We start from the raw sequence: 17,666 nt of genomic DNA, 5'->3' as shown, positions 1-17,666 counted from the left end.
CACCCCATCCCCAAGAAGTCTTTCAACAAAACTAGGGAAGATCAGACTTCGATACTGCTGATATTTCTAAGGTAAAGAAACAAGCAGGACAAAAACATGCAAACTCTTTCTGTAAATCATGGGGGGAAATCATTTGTGAGTCATCTTTAAAGAATAAATAGCATAGCTTTAGGAATAAATGCAGGGATTTATGATGTTATATTTGAGCTTATGTTGATGATTTCTTTAGAAATAACTTATTTTTTTAGAGTCTGTTACTCTGCCAATATTTTTAAAGAAACTTGGTATCTATACTGTAAGACCAGGAATAATTGTGTTAGTCTTAAATTATTTTATTGTATTTAGTAAGTTATTAGAGCCTTTAAAGTGAAGAGATACTGGGACCTGGAAACTGGCCTTCCCCCACCTATCCTTTTACACAGCAGTGGTCTCCATAACACAGCCCTCTAAACTGATAAACTAATTACTAATTAAGGGCTGGATTCACCAGTTCAGTTTGACTGCTTTGCCTTGCCCTGGTGATGCAAAGCAGTTGTAAACTCAACTATTGGTGCACTCTGGCTGCTTTATGCTGTTCTGAATACCAGTGAATCTGCTGTTAAATTAAGTTTTTAAAAAATTAAGGTTGACAGAAATATTTCATAGTAGCATTCTCTTTGGATTTCTTGTTTAGTATTCATGTACGAGATTTTAAATAATTAAAAAAAAACCAATATTCCTTAACAGAAAACTAGATGAAAATTGATTTTTGTCTCCTCAATATGAAATAGCTCCTCTGTTTTGGGGATAAAATAAAAATTGAGACAATTTTTAGCGAGTTAATGTACATTGACTTTCAGTTAAAGTTTCTAAAGGATTTTTATCATATTAACTGAGGCTTGTCTACACTGGCACTTCATTGGCAAAACTTTTGTTGTTCAGGGGTGTTACAAAAACACACACACACCTGTCTCTTTCCCCCCCTCCCCCCCAAATGACAAACGTTTTACCGACAAAAAGCACCGGTGTGAACAGTGTTTTGTCAGTGGAAGCGCGCTCCTGCCTACACAGCCACTGCCGCTCGTGGTGGGGTGGAAGTGTTTTGTAGGCAGGAGAGCTGTCTCCTGCCGACAAAAAGCAGCCACACAGGGGTGCCTTTTAGTGGCACAGCCGTATTGCTAAAAGCCTCATAGTATAGCCATAGCCTTACTGAGCATGATCCACAGTCAGAACTCGTGTTTTGAGTGACGTAGTCTTTGGCCTACTAGGTTTTTTTAAATAAGATTTTTTTTAAATGTTAAAATATAGATTTATGTGGATGCTTCAATTATGGTAGTTCTGGTTATTAATTTTCTTTAAATTATACATACTTTACATATGTTTTTTCTCACTAGCACTTAGTTGCTTCATAGCTTGGGGGGAGTGATTTGAAGTTGTATTTGGTGAAAATAATAGTTTTCTGCAAATCAAAATAGTTGTAGGGAATGGAATTTGGTTTTGCTTTGTTGGGTGGTGGATAATTATCCCCTGAAAAATGTATGTGAAAATTTACTAAACCTAAAACAGCTTATTCATAAACACATAGAGTAAATCTTTTTTAAAAAAACAAGCAAACAAACAAAAAACTTCCTAGCCAATCAGCCATCAGCAGAGTTGGGGGATGGACTGGCCCAGGATGTTTGGCATCTTACTATTATGGTGGTAGGGAGTTAGAATTCCCTTAGATGCATGCATGCATGCATACTAAGGATGCTAAAAGTATTTTGACCTGTCTAGTCAATTGTCTGTAGTTTTACATGGCTCAGTGGAAAAATGACCATTTTATGCTAGACTGTCTTCTGAAATAACTGATGCTGTATGTTATTGGAAAGCTGAAACTTCCAGATTTCCCAAGACAAATAACAGTTTTAACTATTTGAGATACTGTGCCTTAAAATCAAATTCAGTTGCTGAATCAGGGCCTTTTGAGGGTAGGTGCATGCACTAAGTCTAGGAGTAGGGGATTAGAAGCTTGTGTGCTTTTGCAGAGAGAATGTGTATGCTTTAGTGCATATAACATATTTTTTCTGGTCTGAGATCTATCCAGTCAGCTCCACCACTAATTAAATAGTAGCAGAAAAAAAATATTGGCTTGTTTCTGATTGGCTTATGTATTGAAAATATTACAACATGGTGCTGTTATGCATTTTCTCCATGAGAGACAGGTAGCTACTTTTGTTTTTGTTAAATTTGGTGTAATTTCAATAAGGTTTGTGGTACTGTGTCTGATTTACAAGTTCAAGTTCAGGTTTTTGCATTGTTTGTATGCAAGCATAACGCTGTTATTGGAGCACATGTTCATATTTCACCAATACTACTGTCAGATTTGAAATCACTGATAAAATTTATTTGGAAATAAACCTTAACTCATAACAAATTACTTATGTTTTTAAAATGTTTAATATTAAACTATTTTGTTCTTATTAAATGTCAGTTTTTATCATAATTAATTATTTTACTTTCCGACTTTTACAGTTCAGTTTCACATTGCCCACTTATATGAAATCCAGGTAAGTGTTAAGCTTTTTGTATTTTTGATGACGTATAGTCAGTGTATTATATAATCAGTTTGTGAAATCCAGCCCACTAGTGACACTTTTGTGAATGAAAGTTAGGCACATGCTATGTGAAATTCGCATCAACTTATGTTCATTAAGAAAATAATTATAATGGACGAACAGCTCAGGAAATGTAATTTGTTGTGGTAAGTTCAAAATATTGCACATATGAGTCCAGCTAGCTATTTTTTCTTAATCTTTGTATTTGCCAGTTCCTAAATACACTGTCAGTCATTTTCAGGCAAGAACTAAACTTGAATTATTGGCTAAAATTTCTTTGTGAAATTTAAATTGACTTTCAATACAGTAATTCCTAAAACAGTTGCCAGATGCTCTAAGGCTCCGTATGTGTGAACACATAGACATAAAGACACCTAAAAATGAGGTTACTGCCAGATAAGATGAGTCATCATCTGCAGACTATAAAGTTATGCTGTTATGAATTCTGGGCCAAATTCTGCCCTCAGAGTTTCCTCAGTAGGCTTTTGGTAAGGTATGGACAGCTTATCCACCATGAATGAAGATGCTAGGGTGCAAATAAATGTAACACACTAGCTATTAAGTATACCTTCAAAGTGTGGTGTAATTTGAGTGAAAACATAGTCACACAATGTGAATTGTACACTTTCTATTTGGTATAGATGTAGGTACTAGTTGGAAAAAAAAAGTAAAAGATGTGTCCTGAAGAACACAGATAAATTGAAAACAAAAGCTATTGTAAACAAAATGGTGCCAAGTAAATTCTGTGCTTTCTGCAACTAAAGGATAAAGTAGATGTAATTGTTGTGGGGGGAAGCATAAATTGACTTTGTTTTGTGAAAGTTAAATAATTTTTAAAAAACATGTATATTTTGTAAATAAAACATCCAGACCCTCATATCAGGTGCCTTACATCAGTGGTTTCCAAACTTTTTACCGAGGTGACCCACCCACGGTCCAAATTTGTGTGTGTTGTGGGGAGGTGGCGGCAAAATCATAGGCTAGGTTGGTCCTTCACTGCTGCCACCAGTGCTGCCTCCGCACCCTGCTGAGGAGGCACTGATTACCTGCAGCAGCGTTCTCTGCCCTAGCACTACAATGCTAATTCCGGCCTTGTGCAGAAGGGAGGCTGTCATGGTGGAAAGTTGGTTGGGCCAAACCTGAGTCGCACTGTAGCCCTGCAGATTAGGTTGTAACGTCACTCACCCAAATTTGGCCCAGCTGCCCCTCTGTCATTGACTGCCTTTCCTCGGCAATAGGCCAGAATTACCATTGCTGTGCTGGGGCAGAGGACGTGGGGCAGGTCATGATGGAGGGGCAGCCGGGCCAAACCTGAGTGCTGCTGCTGTTTCTTTGTATGGCTGATGTAGAGCAACAACTATAATTTTACATTTAGGTGATTAAGATAGATAATTACGTCAAGAGTATGGTGGCTTGAGTTGTTGCTCTGAAGACCGGGAGATCGTTGATCGATGTTCCGTCGCCGTTGCTGGCATTAGTCATGATTTCTCACTTAACAAAGTGGGCTGTGTGAAGGCTGGCATCTTCCACTCCTGAGTGGCGCTATGGTGCTGTGACCCCATGCGCCAGAACGCAACGCCTGGAGCAGGGAATTGGGGCCAGCCCCACGGGACAAGAGTTACCACTGTGGCGTGAGTGCAGGGTGGGCTCGCGCTCCAATCTCCACCGCACTGGGCCTTTGACCCATTAAACCTTCTCATGATCCCATCATTTGGGAGAAACCTCTTTATATAATTGGATGATGGGATTTACCCTGACCAGTGTTTCGTCCCGCCTAAGTGACCATTCTTGGTGCATCCTAGCCAAAGTCTCTTGCCAGTCAACTATACATCTATGTGGGATTGAGGGTTCCTATGGAACTAAAGGTTCTGTTTAAAAACAACTTTTAAACAATGTGATATTCTCCTACAATTATCGGTGAAAATAAATATAAATAAAAGTGAAAATTACTTAATTGATTTTCATTTTCCAAGCTGAGCAAAATTCAGGAAGAAAACCAATATAAATAGCGAGAAATGGATTGGATTTTTAAAATTTTCATTTTTAATATTCTGAGTAATATAAACAAGAACTTTGATTATAGCGTGTTATTTTTAAGTTGTGTTTCTTTAAAGGTAACCTGCAAATTGTAATTAATTTGATTCATTTTGCCTAATTTGGTCATTGAATTTATTTTGTGGAAAGCCTCATATAGCACAACAAAGATTATATAACTACATTTTCAGTTATATAATCTGAAAATTGTACAACATCGTATATACTTCAGTCCTTACCAATTGTTTGTTTAGAATGTAAATTTACATTCTACCTATACAACTGCAAATTAGCTCCTACAGTGGAAAATGTTGATTTGTCATTCTCCTAGAACACCAGTTTTGTGGCAGTCTCATGTCTTTTCCAGCAAGCCCACCTAGTTTGGTGTTAATATTAAAATAAATAACCAGAATTGGAGCTGATTACTAAGAAATACCCATTTAAGAAAAATTGCAGTGGAATTTTGGCAGTGTGGGTCATTCTGTTTCAGTTTAAGTGATATCAAGAGGAATATACACAACATGTTTAATTGATTCTACTTTTAATATGTGTAAGTGAAAAACGCATATGTACAAGATTAAAGGCTTGAGAAAAATGTTTTAGAACGTGTCCATCTATATTGGAGTACAGTATTTTAGATAAATGGCATACATACATATCAGTGTTTTCACCAACATAACTAGAGACAATATTGAAAAGGTGAAATGCATTATTTCTGCTGTGCCAAAATTAACTCAAAATTTATAATTTATACATGTTGCAACTTTTAAATAATGTGATACATTTAAAAATATAATTTTAAATATGCAGTTTTATTCTATAAAATGCAAACAGTATGCGTTTATGATTTACTTACATTCAAGGCTAAGGCTTAGAGAGAGCTCTTGGATACAGCAGACTCTGTTTAAATGGCAGACTGATAAATGGCATGACTACTCAGGGCTTGTCTACACTACCTGCCAAATCGGCGGGCAGCGATCAATCCAGCGGGGGTCAATTCGCGATAAATTGACTGCTGAACGCTCTTCCATCAACTCTGGTACTCCACCAGAATGAGGAGTGCAAGCGGAGTCGACGGGAGAGCATTAGCTGTCGACTCACTGCAGTGAAAATACCACAGTAAGTAGATCTAAGTACGTCGACTTCAGCTAAGCTATTCATGTAGCTGAAGTTGCGCATCTTAGATCGACCCCGTGCGGTAGGGAACAGATTAACTGCACTGCATTTCAGTGAGCGAGGAATGTATAAATGGCACACTTCATATTTGTAAGCCTGCTTGCACTAGATAGGTATATTTCGTAGAATAAATATTTTGATTTACTTGGATTTCTAAAATATGCTAGTCAAAATATATCAAGTATCAGTTTAAAAAAGGGGGGCGAGGAGGGAAATTTGAGACTTTTTCTCATGTTGAGTAGCACCTTGCTCTGAGTGATTCCACTAAGTCAGTGGAATATTTTTGGGGTAAGGTTCTGTTCAACATGAGTAAAAATACCAAATCAGCCCAAATTGTTAAACAGAAATTTCATTTGTTGTTTCAATGCCAGTAAAATTCCACTTAATCTCCTTCCCAGTACAGTTCTTTATTCAATGCCTGATATTTATGTTCTAGAATGACAGCTAAATATATCACTTACCTAAATTCAGTTTTTAAAAAATATTGTATACAGCACGTGTTCCTAAAGCAAATAGTTAAATATTAACGTTTGCAAGCACAATCTCTTCCTGTAATATTTTGACAATAGATATTTTGATTCTACCTGTTTAAGAATTGCCTATTGTAATGCTACCCATGTGGGCTTCAGATATGATGATAATGTAAACAATGGGTGAGATCCTCAGCTGTTGTAAATCAGCAAAGTTCCATTGAAGTCAGTTGAACATCACTAATTTTTATTAGCTGAGGCTTGGTCCAATAGCTTTTCAGGCATTGATCACACATGCTGCAGTGCGGCGAACCTAAAATCAGTGACAAAACTCCTGATTCTGTAGTAGCACATTTAGTTTAGTTAAATTATTTTAAAGTTTTTATTTTAATTATGAATCCAGTACACTTAGCCTATTTTTAACTGTTGACAATATTATTAAATGCTGCCCAGGGTGTTAGAGTGGCGTGATAGTGAAGGGTATGTGGTTGGTTGACAGGTTAAGGAATCAACCCTCTAATTCTGAATTCTAGTCTTGAGACTTTCAAGATTCATAGGCCAGAAATGGATCATTATGATTATCTAGTCTGACCTATGTAACTCAGACTATAGAATTTCACAAGTGATGCCAGCATCAAACCTGTAGGAACTTCTGGCTGAGCTTGAGAATATCTTTTAGAAAGTCCTCCAATCTTGTTTTAAAGACTTCAAGTGATGGAGAATCCACCAAATGCCTAGGTAAGGTTTTCCAGTGGTTACCCTCGCTGTTAAAAATTATTTCTGCTCTGAATTTGTTTAGCTTCAACTTCCGGCCACAGGATGTTGTTATGCCTTTATTTGCTGGACTAAAGAGCCTCTACTATCAGAAATCTTTTTTCTGTGTGTAGATACTTAGAGACCTACATGCCTATAGGTGATCAAGTCACCTGCTAACCTTCTTTTTGATAAATAGATGAGTTTCTTTAGTCTCTTACTGTAATGGTGTGTTTCCAGACCTTGAATAATTCTTTTAGCTATTTCTGAAGCCTTTCCAATTTGTCAAGATCCTTTTTAAATATGGGCATTAGGTCACAGTATTCCAGTAATATTCTCACTAATGCATTGGTCTCCCTGTTTAACCTTTTCACATACTGGCATATTAGCTTATTTCTAGCACTCTGTATCTTCCCCAGTAATCCAAGATTTATTAAATATCAATGAGTCACAGAACGCCTTCAGCCAGTTCTCTCAGAACTCTTGGGTGCAAGTTGTATCTAGTCTTGCAGATTTTAAAATGTTAACTTCAGTAGTTGCTGTTTGCTATTGGAATAGAAAGTATTTCATACTCACACCTTTGAGTGATAATATCATCCAGTTTCTTTCCAAATATAGAACAGATATATTTATTGAACTCTTCTTTCTTTTCCTGCATCATTGACAATTTTACCATCCCTACCTATTAACAGACCTATACCTTTGCTAAGATTTCTTTTGGTCCCGATCATAAATTTTAAAAATTCCTTCGTATTGCCCTTAACTGTACTGGACATGGATTTTTCAGATAGCTAGCTTCCTTTATCAGTTGCCTACATTCTGTGACTTCTGAGTTAGTCATTGCTATCAACTTCCCCTTTTTCTATTTGTTATATATTATTGCTGCTTTCACTTTCCTTCTTAACCAGACTGATATTTTAATCAAGAAAGCCCTGTCTTGTGATTGTGGAATTTGGGCTTTTGGTCATCTAATAAAGGTAACAACTCCTAATAATCATTCATATTTGCTTTGTTTAAATTTTAATTCCCAGTCAATTTTGCTTATAATTGCTTTAAGCTTCATGAAATTGTCCCCATTAAATCACCAAATAAATATATATTTTACTGCTCAGGACTGTCTTCTGTTTGCACACAATCGATGTAACTAGATTGTGAATATTTGCATCGAGACAGTCACTAACTTTTAGTTCAGGGGTAAATTGATCTTTGTCAGAAATGAGGTCTAATTTTGAGTATTGCTAGCTAAGCTGTAATTCATTTTATGTAAGGAAATTATTTTAATATTTAGACATTCCAAAAAAGTTGTATTAGTGGTAACATGAGACCTCCAGCATGTATCTCCCAGATTGAAATCAGGGAGGAGTAACTGAGGAATTAAGGCATTTAAAATAAATTGACCATTAAAAATAATTACATTATGTACAGTTAAGATAGTCAAGATAACAGACACAGGTTAATGCTGTCAAATAAAATTCAGCTGTTTGAAACATTGCCCATTTATGTAGTGAAGGAAAGAGTACACAGTCTGGAAGCCCTGTTCATCACCAAGGCCCTGAACCTATAAACTACTGTTACGGGTTTTCCTGGAATGCAACCTGGAACTGGGGTACCATTGAGCCCTCTTGTCTTACCAACCTGGGCTCCCTCTCACACTGTGATGTTGTACAAGCTGCAAACCTCTCCAGGTACTGCACTTACACAGACATCCACCAGGCAGGGACACACCTAGTTGAGTTACATGAATGCTTCTCCCAGCCACTTATGAACCAACAACAGAGAGGCTCCGGCCTATTCTCTCCAGCTCCCCAGCCTAGGATCCCAGAGGTGTACCATCTTGCCCTGGTCAGAAGCCTGACCAGTGTAAGTTTGTTACCCAGTCCATCCCTCTCTCATTGTGTAGAGAACATGCACCAGCTTTTGTTCACTGAGCAGAGGTTTCCCCAGCACTTCAAGCAAAACACACTGTTTTAGGTAAAATATAGAACAGATTTGTTAACAGAAAGATAGATTTTAAGGGATTGTAAATGGTAGGCATCATGAATAGAGACGATTACCAAAGAAAACAAAAATAAGCGCACCGTCTTAAATTCTATAAACCAAACAATATTTGAATCAGGCAGATAGTACAAACAGGTTACAGATCTTCGATGTGTAGGCTGGAACTCTCCTTCAGCCTGGAACCACCTCCCCAGTTCAGAAGACTTTGTCCTCCAGACATGTTTCCAGGTGTTGAGTTGTGGGGGGTGGGAGGGAGTGAGGACAAGTAGTGATGTCACTTCCCTCTTTCTAGCTTCTTCCAGTTTGCTAGAAAGAGTCTTTGCTATGATGTGGGTCAAGCCGTCTCCATTGTATACAGTTCCTAGGATAGTCCTTGAGTGTGTGTACTCCCTTTAATGGGCCATCAGCAGTGTCTGGCTGCTCCATTGTTGTACCCAAAAGGCTGGTTGTGGGTGTTCCCAACCTCCCAACATAATTCAGTAACACACACACAGCAAAACTTTATAACTTCCCATACAATGATAGCACATACAGTCCAACAAGATATTAATGTTTAACAGATCAAGACCTTTTAAAATGATATCTCACAAGGCATACTTTGTACAAAACATATAATTATATGACAGTGGTGAATATGGGGGCTCCAGGGTGCTGCTTTGAGGTACAGAGTGCCACAAGTACTCAGAGGTTTGCAGATGGGGGTCCATGCTTCTACAATACATATGAATTAGAAAGTGAACACTTTCATGATTCAAACGTATCTTGTATAAATAGAGGATGACAAGATAGAACAGGGGTAGGCAACCTATGGCATGCGTGCCGAAGGCAGCACGCGAGCTGATTTTCAGTGGCACTCACACTGCCCGCGTCCTGGCCACCGTTCGGGGGGGGCTCTGCATTTTAATTTAATTTTAAATGAAGCATCTTAAACGTTTTAAAAACCTTATTTACTTTACATACAACAATATTTAGTTATATATTATAGACTTATAGAAAGAGACCTTCTAAAAACATTAAAATGTATCACTGGCACGCAAAATCTTAAATGAAGACTCGGCACACCACTTCTGAAAGGTTGCCGACCCCTGAGATGGAATATCCTAATGCTGCTAATATATTCCAGTACCTTTAGTGGCTGTGTATATTTGAAAATCATAGCTCCCAGTATGACTGAAATCATCTTACTACTGGGTAATAAATATTGAATGCTACCTACAGCCATAAGTTATAGAAAAATAGATTTTAAAATATTGACCTTTTTGCATCATCTACAGACTGCCTCAGCCACCAACATTAGAGCATGGCTGCACTACAGCAGCACAACTATAGCGATGCAAGTGTAGCGCCATAGTGCAGATGCTTTCTACATCAGTGGAAGGGGTTTTTCCACTGATGTGGTTAATCCATCTCTGCAAGAGGCGAAAGCTACGTTGACGAAAGAATTCTTGTGTTGACCTTGCTGCATCTTCACGGGGGGTTAGGTTCAGATAACTTCAGTGCTCAGAGTGCTGTATTTTTCACAGCCCTGGGCAAAAGTAGCTAGGCCTATCTTATTTTTAAATGTAAACGGGGTCTTCATTTCTGTTCATTTCTGTTTTGTAGTTTGTGGGAGGAATTTACAAGTTTATTAACAGCACACTGTTACTATAGCAATGAGCTCAGTATACACCCTGACTAAAACAGTATAGAAGTGTAGGGCCAAATTTAAGAAAACCCATTTTGATATTGCAGTGACCATTGGTTTGAATATGAATGGCATGATGCATCTGTAGGAAACCTGGCTAACCACTCTTTTGCAAAATTTTCCTCTTCATTATATTGTTTTATGTATTGACTTTATACCAACTGTTATATCTTCAGACAGGTTATTCCACTGCACTATGTATCTCCATCATTAAACCTTTCATTGCACTGTATACAAGAAATTTTGCTGTAGATTTTCTGGGAATGCATTTGTGTGCTATCAGTGCTGTGTAACAGTTACTATTGGTGGTAGGATATAAGTTTTATGAATAATCCATTTCTTCCCCCCCGCAGAGAAAGTATCACTCTGCAAAGGAAGCTTATGAACAACTTTTGCAGACCGAAAACCTTCCTGTACAAGTAAAGGCAACTGTCTTACAGCAATTAGGTATGTAAAAGCAATTTTTTTTTATTTGTGTGTGTGTTTGGATTTGCCTCTCTGGTTGTTTTTATTTTGCCATGTGTCTTTGCAATTAATAATTGGTGCATTCAGAAGATGCTTTGAAGGTTCTATTTCCAGTGAGTCAAAAATGGGGTTTTTACCCAAGTCAGAGAGAATAACATAACCATAAATAACCTCTCTACTAGTAGAAGGGAGGAGAGAGACAGATCTTTAATGGAAATTTTATAATTTGTAGGGTTCTTGGATATTATGGTGATTTATACTAACAGTACATTGTGCAGTATATTGGAGAATTTTGGTGAAAAACAGGAGTAGTTAAGCACCGGTTGCCACAAAATATTTGTTTTATTTGTAGGGAAGGTTTATAATGGAAACTGCATAAATGAGTGAAAAGAAACCTAAAAGCTGGAGTCATTTTCCTTATTTTCGAAAGTTCAGGTATATTCTTTAGTGTAGGCTTTCTACTGGATGGGTTGAACATTCTTCATTTATCACATAGGCTTTATAAAAATATTTTCAAAGTATATTCACTTTTTTTTATTTAATACAGAGAATTCTTCATTCACTACTGTCATGTTTTTATCTAATTTAATATTTTTAATATTTTTTTAGTCTACTTCCTTCAGTCTTCCTTTCCTTTTTGATAATTGGCAGATGACTTCATCAAGAATTTGTCTATAATGCTTGCCTTTTGTGATGTAGATTGGTTGTGTATTGCTTGGATTTAATTTGCTTAGCTTTTGATTTTCTGCATAGGAGTAAAAATAAATAAAACTTGCTGAAATGTACATCTGCCATGTAAGAGCATGAATGGTAGAGACACCACAGCAGCTACAGATCAGGTTGATTTCAGGAAATAATCACTAGTCCATACTTTTGAAACCCATATGCTGAGTAAGAGAAGGTATTCAAATGTGGGTCAGGTTCTTTGAGTGCTGTCCCTGTGGGTTCTCCACTCCAGGTGACGGTGCATCCCGGCACCGTTGATCGGAGATCTTCAGTAGCAGTGCCTGGTCAGGACGCACGTGCTCAGCTGCTGTCTCATAGAGTCTGCCTGAGCGCGCGCGTCCCGCACCCCCCATTAGTTCCTTTTCAACTGTCCTTGGCTGAAGACGGACTCGGGGCAATTCTGATCCTCTTCCCTGGTCTCTGAAGGCAACAAGTACAAAGAGAGAGAAATAGTTAGTTAGTAACATCCCAGTTATTTCCCTTCCTTTAGAATATTAACTTAGTTTAAAACAAAACAAAACAAAAAACCTTTTTCCTCAAGTTTGTCTCCCATTTAAACACTCCCCTGGCATTCCTAGTGCAATAATGCCAGGTCTTTGGGATTTAAGAAATGTGCTTCCTGTCAAGACTCTATACCACGGTCCGATGGACATTCACGCTGTGTGAAGTGCCTCGGCGAGACACACGTCCCTGCCAAGTTTATCCATTGTACCAGCCTCAAAAACCGGGCTTGTCGTGACAGGGACCTGTGGCTGAAAATGCTCCTGATGGAGAAATCCCTACAGCCGCTTATGGAGAAGGGCAATAGCAAACCCTCTCCCGCACCCTCCCTGGCCAGCTCCGAACCGATCGGGAGCGTGGCTTCACCCTCTCATGCGAAGAGGCAGGAAGCCCAATTGTCTCCGTCCAGAGGCTTTCAAAAGGGAAAAGGGTCTCCTGCGAGATCCTTACCTTCAGTGCTGACAGCACCAAAGGCAGGCGCCTCCGACCGTCCCAACATCTCAGCCATGGCTCCCGCGGAGTGCAGAGGCAGGGACCCGACTTCCCGTACTGGGAAGGTCTCGGCACCAGTCCCCATGGCACCAAAAATAGAGCTGGTGCCAACATCACATTCTGCCCCGGTACTAACCAGAAAGTCGGCACTGAGCCTGCCTGCCACTCCAGCAGCAGCAGTGGACCTCCCGCAGGGTGCCTACAAATGGCCCGGGGCACTGGGGAAAGCAAAACAAAAGTCAGTGCACACTTCTGAGCACAGATCACTCTCAGCAGGATCACAGCCCAGGGAACAGCAGCAGCAATTCCGAAGTCAGTACGACGTCTCAGTGCCCCTCAGCCTGACTCTTTGCTCCTTGACACACAGCGCTCACTCTTTGATCAGCTGTTCTCCCCACCTGACCTGGCTACCTTCACTGACAGCAAGCCTGATATGCAGCAGCCGCTGGAGTTCACCCCACCTGCCGCCTCCTCCATCGGAAACTTTTGCACCTCAGGACACGGCTCACAACCACCAGGCTCAGTTTCCCTACTTCGCCCCACCATGGGCGGCACCTCTCTTATCCCATGCCTTGGCCTCAGTGGTACCCTTGGACAGCTCCTGCTGCTACTCGTCCTCATGCTTCTTCCACCAGACCACAAGCTTCTTCTGCGCCTCTATCTCCAGCTCCGTCTACTTCTAGAGCACCTGACACCCCCTCCCCCCCCGGAAGAGGTGGGCTATGGACCATATCCTGATTCACCAACTCCTAACTCTCCATCAGCTCCAGATGGAGCCCTCATGCCTCCGCCTCCACAGAATGTGGATAACTTTAAACAATTCCAAGTACTTTTCAAGAGGGTGGCACTCAGCCAGGACTTCCCTTTAGAGGAGGTGCAGGCGAGACAACACAGACTCCTCAATATCCTCCAACCCTCTGCACCCTCAAAGATCGCACGCCCCATAAATGAAGCACCCCTGGAACCAGCTGACACCCTTTGGCAGACCCCAGCCTCTATCCCACCAACTTGCAAAAAAGGCTGACCGTAAATATTATGTTCCTGCTAGGGACGTAGACTTCTTATTTTCCCATCCACAACCGAATTCTCTTATAGTGGATGCAGCGACACACAGGACAAAACAGCCACACTACCGGCCCACCCTGCAAGACAAGGACCTCAAACGCCTTGACTTCTTGGGCCGCAAAGTCTATTCCTCCTCCACTCTGCAATTCAGAATTGCAAACTGTTCTGCCCTACTTGCAAGCTACGACTTGGACAATTACAATAAACTCTTTGATTTTACCTCCCATATCCTGGAGGACAGGAGAGCAGACTTTCAGTCCTTGTCCAGGGCCAATTGGTCTCCAGAATGGCCCGACAAGCATCTCTAGACATGGCAGACACAGCAGCCCACACTACCGCCACTGCGGTGGTTATGTGCAGATCTTCCTGGCTGTCTGCATCCAGTATCCCCAAAGACCTGCAGACCAAAGTGGAGGACCTCCCCTTTGATAAAGATAAGCTTTTTTTTTTTCCAAAAAAACTGACGAAGTCCTTCACACTATGAAAGATTCTAGAGCGACCCTGCTCACCCTGGGCATTTACCCATCCCTTCCCAGGAGACAATGGTATCAACTGTATCAGAGGCCACGCACACAACAATATAACCAGCCCCAGCTCAGACCATACGATATAGCCAGGAATCGCGCTAGACCACCTAGGCGCAGACAAAACCAAGCGCAACCAGCTACCTCCCATCCATTGGGAAACAAACAACAATTTTGAAGTGTTGGTTAAGGGTCTGCACGACCACCTCTTGATTCCACCACCTATTTGCCCATTTGGCCACCACCTCCAGGTTTTCCACCATACTTGGCAGCAGAACACACAGGCCCGTTGGGTCCTGGAAATAGTTCAGTCCAGTTACTCAATCCCTTTTATATCCTACCCTCCCCCCATCCCTGACCCTCTTCAGGGACCCCTCTCATGAGCACCTACTTCGCGTAGAAGTGGCTCATCTTCTACAGCTAGGTGCAGTGGAACCTGTGCCGACACAACATTGAGGAAAAGGGTTCTACTCCCACTACTTTTTGACCCAAAAGAAGAGCCGGGGACGGAGGCCTATACTAGACTTACGCTGACTGAACAAATTCGTACATGTACAGAAATTCAAGATGATCACACCAGGCACAACAATACCCACGCTGGAACAAGGGGACTGGTTCACAGCCCTCAATCTACAGGATGCCTATTTTCACATATCTATCCATTCAGCCAGCCCACTTCCTGCGATTCACACTCGGACACAACCATTTTCAATACAGGGTACTCCCTTTCGGACTCTCCACAGCATCGAAAGTATTCTCCAAGACCCTAGCCGTAGTCGTGGCCCACCTCCGCAGACACGGGATCATACTTTTCCTCTACCTAGACGATTGCCTCATCGAAGGCAACTCATACGACGAGACATTACGAGCTACCCATTTCGCCCTTTTCCACAGCTTAGGTCTGCAAATAAACTTCCAAAAATCCACCCTGACACCTACACAGCGGATCAAATTCATCTGAGCTCACCTGGACTCAATCCGAACCAGAGCATCACTCCCACAGAACAGATTCCTCGCTATTACACATGTCATACACACGCTCTCCGTTCGTCCCAGGACACAGGCAAAAATTTGCCTACAGCTCCTTGGTCACATGGCAGCCACCACCTTCGTGGTCAAGTACGCCAGGCTGCACATGAGATGTCTTTAGGGTTGGCTCAACTCCAGCTACAAACTCAGCAGACATAGCTTCTGCATGATGCTAACTCCTCCAGCGAACATACTAGCTTCCCTATAATGGTGGACAAGACCAGAGAACCTCTGCATGGGCGTTCCCCTCCAGCAACGCTCCCCGGCACCCATACTCACCACAGACGCTTCCCTGATCGGTTGGGGAGCGCACCTCGGGGGGACACACGGCACAGGGCCGCTGGTCCCTGCCAGAGACGCGTCTGCACATAAATCTCCTAGAGCTCACAGCAGTGAGACAAGCATGCCTTCACTTTCTCCCCCTCATAAAGAACATATCTGTCTGGGTCCTAACGGACAATATAGCATGTATGTTTTACATCAACAGATGGGGGGAGCACAATCGCTCTCCCTATGCATAGAGGCCATCCAGTTATGGAATTGGTGCATACAATACCACATAGAAATTACCACTTCATACCTACCCAGATGTCACAACACTACTACCCACACACTCAACAGACACGTCTCCAAAGAACACGAATGGGAATTACATCCCACGATACTACAACAGCTTTTCTCCCACTGGGGCACCCCGTCGATAGACCTCTTTGCCACAAGCCAGAATCACAAATGCCACCTATTTTGCTCCAGAGTGGGATTTGGGACTGCATCCCTAGGAGGAGACGCGTTCCTCATCCCATGGAACAACTCTCTCATGTACGCCTTCCCACCGATCCCTCTGATATACTGGGTTCTACTCAAGATCAGAGACGACAAGGCCCGGGTCATACTTATTGCCCCAGCTTGGCTGAGACAGACTTGGTATCCTTACTTGCTCCGCATGTCCATGCATCCTCCACGGACTCTCCCCAATAGACCAGATCTGTTTTCTCAGGACAATGGCCAGTTTCTTCACCCGCAGCTCCAGAAACTCCACCTGACGGCATGGTTCCTTCATGGTTCCAGACCCACGAACTAGTCTGTTCTGAGCAAGTCCTGCATAGTAGAAAAGACTCCACTCATAAGATTTACCTGCAGTAGTGGAAATGCTTCTCTGTGTGGTGCTCCCATAAACACTTGACACCCCATACCGTGACTCTCCCTAACGTCCTAGACTACCTTTTGAAACTAAAACAGGATGGGCTCTCACTCAGCTCCATCAGAGTGCACCTCGCAGCCCTCACCACCTTCCATGATTTGCTGGACGGATATTCACTCTTTGCCCACCCCGCCATAAAACGCTTTCTCACGGGCCTGCCAAATCTCTAAGATTTATCTAGCAGCAGCTGCCTGGAATCTCAACCTAGTTCTTCGCGGTCTTATGAAACCTCCCTTCCAGCTCTTAGCTACCTCATCTCTTCTCCATGTGTCTATGAAGGTAGCTTTCTTGGTTGCTATAACATCAGCAAGGAGAGTAGGGGAAAGAAGCACCCTGATGGCCTACCTTCCCTACACAACCTTCTCCAAAGATAGTTACCCTGCGACCCCACCCTAAATTTCTCCCTAAGGTGGTGTCCGCATTCCACCTTAACCAACCAACCAATATACTTACCTGTATTCTATCCCAAACTTCATGAGACTCCGCACGAAGCAGCAGTACATACCCTCGACGTCAGACGAGCAATCGCCTTTTATCTAGACAGGACTAAACCATTTTGTAAGTCCCCGCAGCAATTTATCTCCACTAACGAGAGATCGAAGGGTGCGGCTATCTCTAAGCAACGCCTTTCCAAGTGGATCTCGGACTGCATCAGATCCTGTTACCGCATTCAGCATGCCCAATCACCCGAAGGCATCAGAACTCATTCTACTCAAGCTATGTCAACATCCGTTAGCTTCCTCCATAGCGTACCTATTCCTGATATCTGTAAGGCGGCCATGTGGACATCTGAACACACATTTACCAGACATTATGCTATCACGCAGGATACCACGGCAGACACCATAGTAGGCCACGCAGTACTGTCTACAGTCGTCATTGCTGCAACTCCAAAGTCCCACCAGCCCTAGTGGATACTGCTTCACATTCACCTGGAGTGGAGCACCCACAGGGACAGCACTCGAAGAAGAA

The 17,666-nt window shown here is 41.7% G+C and overlaps 1 protein-coding gene across 9 annotated transcripts in view; it reads left to right on the top strand.

Annotated features, from left to right (window-relative positions):
- The window catches only part of KDM6A (lysine demethylase 6A), a 293,777-nt gene that overhangs the window by 194,705 nt on the left and 81,406 nt on the right, over positions 1–17,666 (top strand). For all 9 annotated transcript variants that reach the window (XM_054005415.1, XM_054005424.1, XM_054005442.1 and 6 more), the window contains 2 exons: positions 2,494–2,528; positions 11,045–11,138. In XM_054005415.1, coding sequence (XP_053861390.1) covers positions 2,494–2,528; positions 11,045–11,138 — 129 coding nt within the window. The remainder of the gene's footprint in view (positions 1–2,493; positions 2,529–11,044; positions 11,139–17,666) is intronic.

Source organism: Malaclemys terrapin, chromosome 1, assembly GCF_027887155.1.
Source record: "Malaclemys terrapin pileata isolate rMalTer1 chromosome 1, rMalTer1.hap1, whole genome shotgun sequence".
NCBI lineage: Eukaryota > Metazoa > Chordata > Testudines > Emydidae > Malaclemys > Malaclemys terrapin.
Note: the sequence above shows the minus strand (reverse complement) of the source record. Positions and strands in the feature narration are given on the sequence as shown.